The sequence below is a fragment of the Arachis hypogaea genome, chromosome 11, assembly GCF_003086295.3.
Source record: "Arachis hypogaea cultivar Tifrunner chromosome 11, arahy.Tifrunner.gnm2.J5K5, whole genome shotgun sequence".
NCBI lineage: Eukaryota > Viridiplantae > Streptophyta > Magnoliopsida > Fabales > Fabaceae > Arachis > Arachis hypogaea.
Window position 1 is genome coordinate 133243945 of NC_092046.1, and position 14726 is coordinate 133258670.

Genomic DNA, 14726 nt, shown 5'->3' on the forward strand with positions numbered 1-14726 from the left:
ATTATTTAAATCAACCAGTATTTTTTACTAATTTATATATGTATAATTATAATGATTATTAATGAGTATTTTAGTTAAAAAAAGTATATATTATTTTAATCTTATTAAAAAGAAAAATATATATTTTATAAATAAAATAGAAAGAAGTATCATCTAAATATTTCGTAGAGAAGAAAAGTCATTTACTTTCTTTTTCTATTACTTGTTCAGTTTCAGTATCTAAGATTTTGCCTCAACTAATCCAGATTTGGACGAGTCTTTCGTTGGAAACAGCTCTATCATAAAAGGTAATTAGTACAAAAAATAAACAAAGAAAGAAAGATAGAAAGAAGAATCGATACTGATTAACATTATTTTGACAGCAAAAATTTTGGCTCTTCTATTTATTGTGGTTGGAACAACAATAGGCAAAGCATGTCACAATAAAGAAACACAATAAGTTAATTTTATTGATCAAATTATTCACATATTGTGACATACATGTTTTACGGGTGCACTCTTTACAAAACGATTTCACCTTCTCAAGAAGTTGAGATGTCCAATGCAGTATGCAAATAGAAGGGCAAATATAACGGGGAATACAATGAGAATTAGAGCAGTTACACCTAACAAATCATGGTGAAAACCATAGTAGTCTCTTAAAAATTCAGCAATTGTTCTGTTTTTTGCATCTGTAAAGGCTGTTACTGATATCTCTTTGTTTATATCTCCATATTGTGAAGTAAGCAACCCATTCAGTGCCCACGACGTGGGGCATAAATAATACATCCAAATCCACCACTTTGGAATTTGCTGCAATGAGGAAACAACCATCACATTATCATTAATAGGTACTAATAATTTACTATTTTTTTATTAGATATGTATAATTACAGATATGAGATTAGTGAAGATGGTAAGCATCTTATACTCTAACCAAGAGGTATCGGGTAGAATAAAACTTACCGGACGTGGCACAATGTAGCCAGAAAACAAATTGAGCATGGTGTAAGCAGAGGAACACGCAATGGAAGCAACTTGAACATTTGGTGTGAATGAAACAATGACCATTCCTAGGTAATTGAAGTATAGCAGGTTGCAGAATATGCTGTAAAATGACCAAAATATTTTGTATGCAGACCAATGGTACCCAATCATAGGGTATGTGATTATGACATAGAGAACAGCTTGAGTCAACAAATAGGGAACCTCAATTGTCACCTACAACACATGAAAAAATGGTTTCTAGTTTCTACATTTTTTTTTTCAATCAGAGAAAGAAAATGACCAGATGAACATGAATGGTGAACCTGTGCAAATGAATAGGCCCATGGAGAGTACATTCCAGCAAATTTTTCGCGGTACAGAACGGTGCGCTCTGTTGCCACAACCGGTAAAACTGACGAGCCATTATTTATCCCAAAGAAGAGAATAGCAATGAACATTGAACCAAATATATTGAAGAGATCCTGCTGGTTGTCTCTGTAAATAAGCAAAAGTGAAGTAAACTTTTTAACACTAATAGTGCATCAAAATCAGATCATAAATAAATACACCAAATATCTAAAGAATTGCTAATAGCAGCAATCTGCTTTTGAAAAATGAAGAAAACATGAACTGTTAAGAAAATTATTCAGTAGAATTATGCTCACTAACATGTTCTTTCCTTTCTTCCAGAATATTATCCCAAACAGAAAGGATGCAGCAATCACAAACATTATGCGCATCAAGTTGTATGAAGGGTTTCTCCAATATGACAAATGTTGTTTCCATAAGCATGCTTTAAACTGTTCCCAACCATTTTGTGGAAAATGAGAAGGAAAAAACAAATCTTTGGAACCAGGAACTGGTGAACTTAATTGTTCAACTAACTCTTTGTTCTGCCTGCACTCGCATGAATAATAATAATAAGTGTCAAAAAAAGAAAAAAAGTCTAATTATTCACTAATATGTTGATGCTAATTATTTATATATTACTGGAATTTTATTCGTACTAGCAAGTAAAATGATGCTTTAACAAAATTATTTGAATTACTTACTCATATAAAGTTGACTCCCTATAAATTTGTGCAAAATCTACTCCGAGTTCGATTTCTGCAGAACCTGAAGTTACTTCTAGCATCCATGTCGATGGATTATAGTTGTCTTTAATCTTTGGCATCCCTGGTATACTCTGTATGAACACAAGTTGCAAGAATGTAAAACAAGATTTTGCAATCAATCACTTGTTTCTTCAGTAAGATCAAACTGACCTCAAAGTATTCGATAACCCGACTTGAGTGCTTTCCGAGTGGGCCGGAGTAGATTATGCATCCTCCAGTTTTCATGAGAATTAGCTTAAGGTAACAGAGACAAGAACCTTAAATTAGTACACTCATGAATCTACAACATACCCAACTTTGAAAGATATCAAAACTATATCCTGTGGCATCTTTCATGCTAAATTCCTAGGAAGAAAACTGAAACACACAACTTCATTAACATTAGAAATATCTGTCATAAATATTACCAAAACCAAGAGTACTAACGGAGCCGTTTAAGATGTTTCATCACACAGTAATATGATTATATACCTCATCAAATGACTCGAATATATCAATACTGGGTTGGTGAATGGTGCATGTAACAGTTCTTCCTGTTCCAACAACATTCTTCACTGCTCTCATAACAACTGCAGCTGCCCTTGCATCTAAACCAGAAGTTGGTTCATCCATAAATATGATTGAAGGATTAGCAACAAGCTCAATGGCTATGGTCAGCCGTTTTCTTTGCTCGGTTGACAATCCGCTAACATTTGGCAAGCCTACTAAGGAATCTTTGATCCCATCGAGCTCAATAGTATGAAGGACTTCCTTTACGAATTCCTGAGAAATGATTATTCGAGGAAATGAATAAAATCCAATCCAATAAACAAGTTCAATTTCACAGAAATAATTTGCTGCTTTAAGAAGAAACTTGTACAGATTTAGTTATTGCATCAATCTGAGGAGGAAGCCGAAGCCAAGCAGAAAACATCACGGATTCTTCTACTGTTATATTCGGAGAATGAATGTCATTTTGTTCGCAGTAACCTGAGATCCTTGCAAATGTTTCTTGAACCTTTGGATAGCCACCGATTCTAATATCCCCTTCTATAGTACCTCCAGTTTTTCTTCCACAAAGAACATCCAATAAAGTTGTTTTCCCCGCGCCACTGACTCCCATCAGGGCTGTTAATATGCCTGGTCTCAATGAACCTGTAACGTCACAAAGAAGCTGAAGCTGCTTCTTGTCAAATCCTCGGTTTCTCATTTCCTGCATTCAAAATGATGTGATTATACAGGCATCTCCATGGAGACAATAGTAACTTATTTTGTAAGTAACAACTAAGTGGAACTCAATCATAAAGGGTACCATAGGAGTGTCAACATAGTACTGCACATCACGAAATGTTAATGTTAGTGGCTGGAAAGGCAGAACCACTCCTCCTGAGTGCTGACCTTTTCTTGGTTCTGCTGTACTTTCAACCAGAGTGCTGTCTCCTGCAAAGCTATCATTGTTTTCTTGATTTCCTTGTAATTCTGAATGCTTGTCGGAAGATATAAGAGCACGAGACCGTGAAGGAGCTAAGAGTACAATACCAAAGTGAAGGGTTAATGAATAATATAGTTAATGTGAAACATGGCCTACAAGAGACTAACTTACCCTTAAAGAAAGACAAGACCAGTGTAAAAGCTGTGTTAAACAGAACTGTGAACCCAAGTAAGGCACCAATCGATATCCAGTAAAAGTAGCCATCAAAGTTAAGACCACGGCCGTCCATTATTTTGCGACCCAACGTTGTGTTTGTAGACATCTTCATTAAGAAAAACAAAGCCAGACTCACATTTTCTATACAGTAAAGTTGAGGAATCTTTGTTATCAAAAGAAACTCATACAGATTTAAGTTTCAAAACATTATTACCTTTTGCCATCTAGGAGCAAGAAATTCATTCACCGTCACAGCCAACTCTCCATATGACAAAGGAGAAATCCAAAATCCCCACCGTAACCAGGATGGCATATAGGCTACAACAAAAAAACGTCTAAGAATTATCATTTGAACAAAAAATATATGCTCAAAAAATCAAGAGAGTCCTAGCTTCTCACGCTTTGGGAGGATGAAGCCTCCAAATAGTAAAACATATAGTATGGTCAGAGTGCCAGCCGTCGTAGCAACAGCCACATTTTGGAAAACTGAGGCAACGAATCGAAACATTGATATTGCTGACATGTGCAAGGTAAATAGGAGGAGGAATTGGCGAAAGAACCTGAAAGAAAAATTTGAACATTACTTGAAACATTGTTACAATAATGCCAGAAATTGAAGAATGAAATTAGCTTTCCATTGAGGACTAACCTGCCAATCTCAGGGCTGTAACCAATAACATAATAAGTAAGTGCAGTCCAAATGAAAGATTCCAACAATGAAAGTGGAATCTTGAGAACGGCTGAAGGGATTGAATAAGCCCAAGCAGGATAAAAGCACAGCTCTTTCTGTTTGTAGAACACTGAAAGTCTCGATACTGTCATAGAAAGTTCTGGAATTCCATCAACCAAAAGTATGATGAGTGAATAGAATAACGACCCCATGAAATAATTCCCATGAAGTGCATCAACAGACATTCGTGTCCGAATGAAAACAGTCATTCCTATAGAAGCAACGATCACAAGTTGCGTTGACTTGAATATGTAGACAAAAGAATTCCTTTTCATTAGAAGAAGCTCCCTCATTATGCAAGCCCTAAATAATTCCCACTTTGTTAATGAGTATTTTTTAAAGGCGAGAGCATTCTTATGGCTCTGAGACTTGTCAAATGGCTTTGAGATCTCCTCCTCCAGCTTTTTGCCAAATGAACTATGCTTAAATTTCTCAATGAACTGTTCAACAGTAACATAGCTATAAGGTTCTTCTACTCTGCTCCAATACTGTGCTTGGTCTTTTCTAGAGATAACCTGGTTTTAACAAATGTTTCAAATTATTATGAAATTATAAAGGAAAATATAATTAAGATTAAGCTTTACTTATATACCTCTTGAAGAAAGTCAGCAGTGCCTTTTCGTTGTGGACACTGGAACCCACAGTCCTCGAAGAACTCAACTATACAATCACGTGGACCGTGGTACACAATTTTCCCTTCTGCCATTAAAACAATGTCATCAAAGAGATCAAAGGTCTCTGGTGCTGGCTGAAGGAGAGAAATCAAAGCGGTTGCATCTGTGATATGCACCATATGCTGAAGACAGGAGATTATTTGGAAAGTAGTGGAACTGTCCAAGCCATTGGAAATTTCATCCATAAAGAGAGCTCTTGTTGGTCCAACCATCATTTCTCCTTCATCATGCACCAAAGTCAGGATCATCTCCACTTCATACATCAAGTTATAATAAAATGATTGCTATAGAGTATACTACCGATACCTGTTGTTAACCTTTTCTTTTGACCCCCCGATATACCTCTTCTTATAGGATCTCCAACCAATGTGTCGGCACAGATATCGAGACCAAGGATCTATAAGGCAACAAATTATCAAGATATGAGCCACTGAAACTCTAAATCCATGGAGAAAATTAGTTTACTACCTTCAAAATGTAGTCCGTTTGAAGAGTTCTCTTCAATCCCTTCACTGATGTCGCCTATAATGAAAAATTCAGTCAAAGTATGTTCTCCAACAAGAGTTGGAGGTGGACAAGTTAAAGATGTAGGGTGTTGTACCTTCATATATGCATCTAAATCAGGGTCTGGCATTATTCCTGCTTCTTTCTCTCTTCTACTTACTTCCTTCAGAAGCTCTTTCGTACAAGGAAAACAAAATATCACTCAAGCCATCAGTTTAACTAAACATGTTTTTCTTTTTTCCTTTTTTTTTTCGGGAAATTTGCGTTACCTACCATCTTTGCTTCCTACACCTTGACAACGTGCTGAGAAATCAAGTGTTTCCCTAACTGTCATCTCTGGAATATGCAGATCATATTGGCTTACATAAGCTGAGGATTTTTGGGGAATGAATTCTTCTAGTGTGTGTCCATTGTAAGAAATTTCCCCTAAACCCTATTAGAAAATACATATAAATGCATAGGCAATTAGAGCAAGTATGCAAAAGATCAATTTTAATTTAAACAAGTTATCACATTTTGAAATGATTAATTCGTTTGTGGTACTCAGATATTAGAAGTATGAATGTTTGCATGGCTAAAGATTGTTACATAGTAGCAGACAGAAAATGCTATGACCCAAAAAAGCAGAATGCTTGAAAGATTCAATATAAGAATGGCAAGAAGATGCGACTTTCGAAACCAAATATTATAGAGAAATTAGTCAATCTTCAATGTGATACAATTCGAAACTATAGTTGCATCCCGACTAGTGCTTTTATAAATTACAAGAAAAAAGCCTAGAGATTCAAAACCTTGAGAGAATGGTCAAGTTTCCCTGCCAGAGCCAACAATAGTGTTGTTTTGCCACTTCCTGGAGGGCCAAGCAATAAGGTCATCCTGCAAAAGAATCAAGCATTGAAAACAAATCACTAGTACAATCATGTTATGAATTTATGTTACTGAATACTGATTATCAAAGTTCAATGGCACTACTTATCTTTGTAAGCAATAAACATACCTTCCAGGCTTAATAATGCCGTTGGCATCTTTGATTATACTTATGCGGGAGTGTTGAGATCGTAGGATTGACAATTTACCTGCATCCTTTTCGCAGCAAAAGAAAAAATGTTAAAAGTTAGAAAAATAGTGTAAAATGATGTTATACATCGAATTGATTTTTTCAGAGATGTTAACTTACAATGATCCACCCCTTTAACGTGTTCCACAAAGTAGGTATGGGCTTGCCCTTAACTACCTGACACTCTGCTTCCACAGTAAGATTTTGATATCTCACTTCCACAGTGGGTAACTTAATACCAACTCTTCAAAGCAAAGATGAAAAAAAAAATATTAACCATGTTCACATGTATGCACATGATATAACTAATAAGGTTGTTAGTAGTTTAGTGGACACCACAATATGTGATACTAATTCACCACATTTGGAAGTTACTTACTATTTACTAGTGTGGTTTTCTGGAAAAGGGTCCTTTTTGTCTATGTTTAGTAAGTATCTTATAAAGAACATGCAAAATCAAGAGGTAGAGGAAAGACAGAAAAGTTCTGTTTCCATCCATGTCCTGTTATTTCCTAAATTTGGATGGATAGAAAATCATGTAAATTTTGCATCAGGACTGATATTCTCGCTAAGATAGTTACTAAATAGGGCCTTTAAGTGAGAATTTTATACAATTTAGTCATGTCTAAATATTTTGACCCACCTTCTTAGTTAATTGCAAAAATGTACACATAAGCAGATCAAGGAAAACTTCCACAAGAGAGAATCTATCCCCCATTTTTATTATAATCTATATATTTATATTGAATATTGTATTAATCTTGTTCTTCAACTACTTATGCAAATTTGAAGTCAACTCTAGCCATATAAAACAAGATCGTATGAAAGATAAAGTCGTCGTCCTTATCATTTGGTTATCATGCATCATCATTGATATTTAAAATACATTTAGTGAAGCATCTCCAAGCAAAACCAGTTATATGTATATATCTTATGCACCAAGAAAAAAAGATAGAGCTCAACCTGTTGACTTAAAAAATTAGAAAAAAGGAAGAAAAAGATTACTTGTCAATTCTTTTCCTGAATTTCTGCAACAATCGAAGATTATCGTTCTCGATGTGCTTAATAAGCTTCTCGATGAACAGATGCCTTTCTTGAGCTCCAAGCTTGCTGACATCAACCACCTGCCTCCCTTTAACTTCTCGGCTCGTTCCAATACTATCATGCACATCGAACAAAGCTGAAGTGATCCTTTCAAAAGTGGGAAGCCTCTGGATTTCACCCCATTGTAATGCATCGCCTTCATTGTTATCAACATCGAGCGCAGGATTTATGCTTGAATTGCTCCTGAAACTGGAAGCATAGCTTCTGAATGAGGACCTTATGCTCCTTCCAATCTCTGCCAACTCAATTCTCAGAGACTCTATCTCATCTACACCTGCCTGCTGAGCCATCTATCTCAATCAAGGTTAACAAACTCTCTAGTTGTAGTTTAGGTTAACCTTGATCTCAACATAACACTAAGGAACTTAAACCTTGGCAGTGTCACTGTGTGGAGTGCATGATATTTCCAAATCCGTACATTTATAGGAGTATGGCGCTATGTTTTTAAGCTTGATTGCTAGATGTTGATGATGCAATGCAATATGTCATGCATTACCTTGGCATGCAAATGGCTGCTGAACACGCTGTTAAAGAATCAAAACAAAAACAGTCACACCCTTTTTTCTATTACAAGATGCCTCTCGCAGATACATTAATTAATCAACAAAGTCCAAAAGCTGAGGCATATTTGAAAATATTTAATTATAGCAGAATTTAATAAGTGCAAGCAAGGGTATATCATTGACACAAACACCAATGTGAATGGGGGCCATTTTGTGGATCTTGGTGTTAAAAAATTTCACTGAATTAATAGAAAATAAATTGCTCATGTAAAGAGAACCTTTGGTCTTCCTAGCTTTTGGGATGCCTTTTTCTTCATCTCAATAGTTTTTTTTTTAATTATACATATAACTAAGCTCAACAAATTTGGAGAAATTTAATTATTAATGCTTCATGCTATGAGAACTTGGCAACTTCTAATTCACTTCTGCACTCTGGTCTGGTTATTATATATAATCCAAATATCATACAACTTCCTAAACCACAAAAGAACTGTGGATTGGAACTGTACTAGTACCATCACCCTAATTTAAGCCTTTCGGTATAAACTTTCCTTTCAGACATTAATTTAACAGGACTCAAATTTGACCTAAGACTATTCAGCTCTACTATCAGTGAATTAACCCTGTACACCAAAATAGTGCAGATACTTGAATTCTTCTCCGCGTTAAAAGGATGCCGAAAATGACATTGAACTCTACAATAACCATATGGGAAGCTAGACAGGAGTTGTTCTCATCCATCACGAAAATATGAAGCTTGATTACGCAACTGACAACTCCTTCCATGTCAAAATTAACCTAACAGCTGCTCCAGAAATGGAGATGAGAGAAAAGAGATTTCCAAGCACATTTAACTATAAACCACAGATAAGTCATGATGTTCATCCTCGGGGTTATCCACTGTATTATCATCAGCCATCATTGCCTGTTTTTCCTGCTCCAAATAGTATATCTTGTCATTCATACCCTCTTTTCTATATGCCTCTACCATGATGGAGAATGTTGTTTCATCTGGTCGACACTGTTTATCCTTCATGCGCTTGAAAACCCTCTCCATCTCCATCAAATCCTCAGCCTTTGCACATGCAGACAAGATTGCGTTATAAAAGGATGTGTTCTCAGGTACCTCAAACTTTGCGGCCAGGCGAACACTGCTAATTACTTTGTGGAAGAGGCCAGCATTTGCATACCCATTGATAAGGCAGCAGAAAGTCTTAGTATCCGCTTTCATACCCTCAGCACGCATCTGATCAAACGTACACTCCATATGTTTAGCGTCGCCTACATCTGCAAATGCCTCAATCACATTGTTATAGGTAGAAGTTGTCCAGGGAAATTGCAACTTGCGCATATACTCCATCACAGATGACATTTTGTCATACAGCCTCTTCTTTCCATAAGCACCAATCAAGATATTAAAAGTTCGTGTTTCCGGTTCTATCCCAAAGTTTCGGAATTTTTCATACCACTTTTCCATCGTATCAATCTGGCCCATGTTACCAAAGACACTGATGATTATGTTCATTGTCCAAACATCAGGCTTGCATGTAGTGCTGTGCAGCATACTTGACAACACTTTCTCCATCAGGTCAAACATCCCTGCCCTTCCATAACCACTCAACACGATGTTCTGAGTGACAGTGTTAGGCGTGATATTTCTTTCTGCCATCTCTTCATATAGCAACTCAACCATATCAAACTTCAAAGCATCCATGCAGGCTTTTATCAGGGTGCTGTAAGTGAAAACATCAGGCTGGCAAAGAGGGAGGTTCTTCATCTCATTAAGAATCGAAAAAGCCTCATCAATGAGGTTGCTCCTGCAATATGCAGCTAATAAGGCCGTGTAAAGTTCAGAAGTAGGGTTACAACCTTCTTTAATCATTGTTTCAAACAGCTGGCGGGCACGGTGGGGTTGACCGGATTTACCAAGCAACACAATCAGTTTCATGTAAGTCCCTTCTTTGGGTTCGTAAAATGAATGTTCTTTAAGCATGTCAAATACCTGCATATTCCAATCAACAAAAATAAAAACAACTGCAATGAATATTGATCCATTAAACCTAAAAGAGAAACATGGCAAAAAAGAACAAATAACACTGAGAATTCACTAAAATGTGAGACTTTAGGCTCAAAGAATCGATAATTAAATTGAGATTGAGATTAACCTCTAGGGCTTGAAGCCACTGCTTTTTGTCGATGTGTTCACACAAGGCTTCAGTGACAGTGTTGACCCAGGCTTTTGCATTGTTCTTTTTGTCTAATTTCTTCTTGATGTTCTTGATCGGGGACCTCCTCGTACTCCCGGTTAACGATGTTTCTGACACGCCAGGGTACTCTCCTTGCTTCCAGTGTCTCTTCTTGGCAACCGAAGAAGCAGAAGAAGAAGAAGCAGTTCTTGAGTTTGTTGGAGAAGAAATTGCGAAGCGGATAACACGAAAGGAGGAATCTTGGGATCTACGGTTGTTAGTTTTAGAGGTGTTCTTGAACTTGTCGTGTGAAATTGGAGAGGGAACGACGGAAGAAGAGAAGGAGAGAGAAATGGAAGCCATAACCATAAGCAGTACGAGTCTGTGAAGTGTGAAGTGAAACTCGAAGCACAGAGAGAAGGCTTACCCTCTCGGCACTAAGCCTCTAACGCAGACCGAAATGACCATCTTCTCCCTTCTGACTTTCATCCCTCACGATAAGATAGTAAGATACAACTTTTTAAGAGTAAAATACAATGTTTAATTATAAAAAAAAAAATAGGAAAAAGTACCAAAAGTATCTATGAAATTTACGAATATTGACAAAAATAATCATAAACTAAGAAAATTAATACTGTATCCATAAAAGATGAGTTCTGTACGATAAAAGTATTCAAACCCTAATTTTTTTGTTGAATTTTTAATAAAATTCCCAAACTAATTCACCATCAACCTCAACTCATTTTTTCAACCTTCCATAACCCAACCTGCACCTTTAAAATCTTTGCCATAGAGTTCAAAACTACTCCTACAACAGACCATGCCAAAATCAATAGTGGTGGTGGTGGTGGTGGTGGTGGAAGATCGGACCTTAACTGATTTAGTCATAAGTTTACTAAACCCTCTTTTTGCATGCAGCACCACCACGAACCCTTTCTCTTCTCAGATGCGCGACGACAGTGTTCTCCTCGACTGGGTTAGGCGCGCCACGACAACGTTCTCCTTGGCTAGAATAGGCGCAGCACGGTGCCATTCTCCTTAGGTTGGGTCACAGGCGTGCGATGAAGGTTATGTAGTCACCTTAAGAGTGAGAGGGGAGCAGTGAGAGGGGGGAGATTGGCGGTGATAGGTAGGTGGGTGGCAGACGACAGTGAGGAGGTAGGAGGAGAGTTATGTGACTCAGTGACTCGGTGAGGGTTTTTGAGAGAGGGAGAAGTGAGGAGAGAAAAAGAAGTGAGAAGAGAGGGAGTGATGGTAGAATGATGTTAGAATGGAGTAATTTGAGAATTTTATTAAAAAATTAACAAAAAATTAAGGTTTGGATATTTTTGTCGTACGAAATCCTTCTCTCATGGGTACAGCGTTAATTTCCTTAATTTATGGGTACTTTCGTCAGCGTTCATAAACTTCATGGGTACTTTTGGTAGTTTTTCCAAAAAAAATTTAAAGACAAACAATTCTAATGATTAAGCATGTAACATAATTACTAGTGAGTTATAGCTCAAATGGTATCTTTCTATACTCATTTAAAAGGTTGCGAGTTCGAATTTTCCTACTTTTAGTAAAAAAAACATGTAACATAATTTAATATTAATTGAGAATTGGATTAGTTCTTTAAAATTATGGAAAATTTATAATTTGTTGGATAAGTTTGTTATACTAATTCGATCTTTGATAGGCATTACAATAACTTATTATTTTTATAGTTAAACTTATTCGTATTTTAATTTTTATGGTTAAAAGTAATAGTTTATTTATTTTTTAAAATATCAAAATCATAATTAAAAATTTATATTATTGATAAAAATAATTTTTAAAAAGAATAAATGTCTAAAATGGTTCTGAATTTTAAATCACTATTCAATTTAGTTCTTAACTTTTAAAAATGACCAATTAAATCTCTGAAATTCGAAAAAGTGCATCTCTAGTAGTCCCTCGCAGAAGTGTCGTCTAAACATTGATGATATGGAGCTTGAACTGCCACGTGGGCATTCCATAAACGACGTCATTGAGAAAAGATATCAATGCATAAATCAAAGGTAGAAAAGTTTAAAACGTTAATCCATGAAATCAACAAAGCTCCTATCCTTAACTGAGGAGAATTAGAAACTCATATTCTTTAGAAAATTCTTAAGAAAATGTAAAACTGCCGAAGCAGCCGAAGAAGAACCCTTAACAAAGTGTCTGACTTCTCTTTAAATACTAACCCTAATTTAAAATTCAAATTAAAATTAAAACAAAATCAAATTAAAACAAAATCAAATCTATCTAATTAATGATTTTCTCTAGCATAACTTCTAATCTTTATGTCCTTGCAATCTTCAATTAATGCTGTCATCAATGGGCTTGTGATTTATTTTCTAGAAGGTTGAAAAATTGGAGAAGATTTGATCTTGAATTGAAATCTTGGGAAAGGTTACAAACCCAAGTAGTACATGGCTTACACCATGCACTACAAGGGAGGCGCAGAATACCGGCGGTTTTCTTCAAAGGCCGGCAGCTACCTGGACCTCCATGAATATGGGCGCTGGGATTGGGTTTGGCAGCGGTTTTCAGCAACCGCTGGTATAACCGTCACTAAATCAAAATTTCACGGCACACCATTAGAAAACCGCCGCCAAATGCGACTGACACGATTTGCTTCATGTTTACCGGCGGTTTTCAAACCGCTGCGATTTATCTCGATATGTCTAAGTTAGCGCATGTTTAGCAGCGGTTTTATACCGTCGCTAAATGGTACTATAGTTTCTGTCACAGTTACCGGCGGTTTTATCTCGATACGTGAAGTATGTTTGGTTTTGGAATGTATTTTATTGGGCTTACGTACAACGTAAATTAAGCTACGTTGTACGTGAGCCAATTTCTTCAATTTGACCTTAAGAAACTGCCCTCACGTTGTACGTGGTGAATTCCATGTACTATGCGAAAATCAACTCACGCGTACGCGTGCCTCAAGCATACGCGTTTTTGTTAAAAATTCTCTTGTTGCGTATACGCATGTTGTATGCGTACGCGTGACTGCTGCGTTGTATGTGATATCTCCAGCGTACTACGTGAATTGTGATGGTCACGCATACGCGCACTGCATGCTATGCGTGACATGTGAAATGTCCCCAACGTAGTACGTGAAAGCCCCTACATTGCACACCCTTCGCTTTTCTTCTTCCAGGGAGCTTTATGTTAATTACAGAAAGTATTCTGCTTGTTACTATTTATCACAGAGAGCTTTCTGTGTCTTGCTCTCCATCCTCCTTTCTGTTTTATTTCTTTTTGTTTCCCTTCTAGAACTTCCTGTAATAAATAAAATTCAACTAATCAAAGTAATGTTCATTCTAACCTTAAATTCATTGCTTATTTAACAGAAATTCTTAATAAATCAATTAAAATACAGAAGAAAAAACACTAAAGATGCGCAAGCATCACGCACTAACTGTTCGATGTATTGCCTGAATGAACTTTGAGTTTAATTCATATGTTGTAGCTACCGTATGCATTAAACTACATTCTTGTTGGCAAATTACTCATGAATTGTGCACTTTTGGATGATATTGATGCTAATTAAGGTTGAAATTCAACAATGCACTTGTTCATTGGTTTGATCTCCGAACACCTAATTGGATTTGAACATTTACATTTTGTTGGATCTTAGGTGACATTTTTTTTTATTATGTGCATTTGATTTTAGTGTAGGGAATTGGATTGCTTGTTCATCATGGTTTTCAAATCAATATAATCACATAACAATGTACTTGTTCTTGAATGTTTTGAATTTGTTTGAGTTGACCTGACTTGATTTTCATCAAGCTTCTCCTTCTTCGAACAAGTACTTCATCCGTGTGACTATTTCATTGATTTTGGGATGAATAAGTAGTTTAGTCACTCTTGAATTGAATATTGTTGGTTGTTCCATTCTATTGCACTTTCACTTCTATAATTTCAATTTCAACAAAAATTCAATTCATTTTTGTTGTGTTTGTCTAAGCTCGCTTGTGCTTTAATCTTTGCTTATTCGTTGCTTGCATTTTAGGCCACTTAATTGAGGAACTCATGCTTAATTTTTTTTATTGTCTGGTTTGCCATTTTAATCGGTTAGTATATGTGTTCTAACTGCACGCAAATTTACAATACACGCAATGAAATACAAAATATTGATTAAAATTGAGTTAAATAATACATGATAAATACATAATAATTGATTTGATTACTATTTTTGTATGTACATAATATTTTGCTACAACAATATTACAAAGTTAATATAAT

The 14726-nt window shown here is 36.1% G+C and overlaps 2 protein-coding genes across 2 annotated transcripts; both read right to left on the reverse strand.

Moving 5' to 3' along the window:
* Positions 1–417: 417 nt before the first annotated feature.
* Positions 418–8306, reverse strand: LOC112722683 (pleiotropic drug resistance protein 3). The gene is made up of 22 exons (XM_025773792.2): positions 7679–8306; positions 6794–6917; positions 6614–6699; positions 6408–6492; positions 5890–6049; positions 5714–5790; positions 5581–5634; positions 5419–5509; positions 5031–5332; positions 4358–4953; positions 4108–4268; positions 3923–4026; positions 3664–3814; positions 3373–3584; positions 2941–3273; positions 2553–2843; positions 2232–2315; positions 2019–2152; positions 1636–1863; positions 1290–1461; positions 946–1200; positions 418–792 (listed from the first exon to the last, which is right to left on the reverse strand). Exons 1-22 carry the CDS (start codon positions 8065–8067, stop codon positions 514–516), a joined length of 4368 nt encoding a protein of 1455 aa, XP_025629577.1. The 5' UTR covers positions 8068–8306; the 3' UTR covers positions 418–513.
* A 392-nt stretch (positions 8307–8698) lies between these two features.
* LOC112722686 (pentatricopeptide repeat-containing protein At3g06430, chloroplastic) lies at positions 8699–10983 on the reverse strand. The gene is made up of 2 exons (XM_025773799.3): positions 10446–10983; positions 8699–10282 (listed from the first exon to the last, which is right to left on the reverse strand). Exons 1-2 carry the CDS (start codon positions 10833–10835, stop codon positions 9131–9133), a joined length of 1542 nt encoding a protein of 513 aa, XP_025629584.1. The 5' UTR covers positions 10836–10983; the 3' UTR covers positions 8699–9130.
* Between the last annotated feature and the right edge of the window lie 3743 nt (positions 10984–14726).

What these genes read in the sequence shown, in the direction of transcription:
- LOC112722683 (XM_025773792.2), bottom strand. Translation starts at nt 8,067, where the DNA reads ATGGCTCAGCAGGCAGGTGTAGATGAGATAGAGTCTCTGAGAATTGAG. An exon ending in TGGAAGAAAGGAAAGAACAT is followed by an intron (nt 1,462 to 1,635) that starts GTTAGTGAGCAT and finishes GCTTATTTACAG; the next exon opens with AGACAACCAGCAGGATCTCT. An exon ending in GCTACATTGTGCCACGTCCG is followed by an intron (nt 793 to 945) that starts GTAAGTTTTATT and finishes TCCTCATTGCAG; the next exon opens with CAAATTCCAAAGTGGTGGAT.
- LOC112722686 (XM_025773799.3), bottom strand. Translation starts at nt 10,835, where the DNA reads ATGGTTATGGCTTCCATTTCTCTCTCCTTCTCTTCTTCCGTCGTTCCC. An exon ending in AGTGGCTTCAAGCCCTAGAG is followed by an intron (nt 10,283 to 10,445) that starts GTTAATCTCAAT and finishes TGGAATATGCAG; the next exon opens with GTATTTGACATGCTTAAAGA.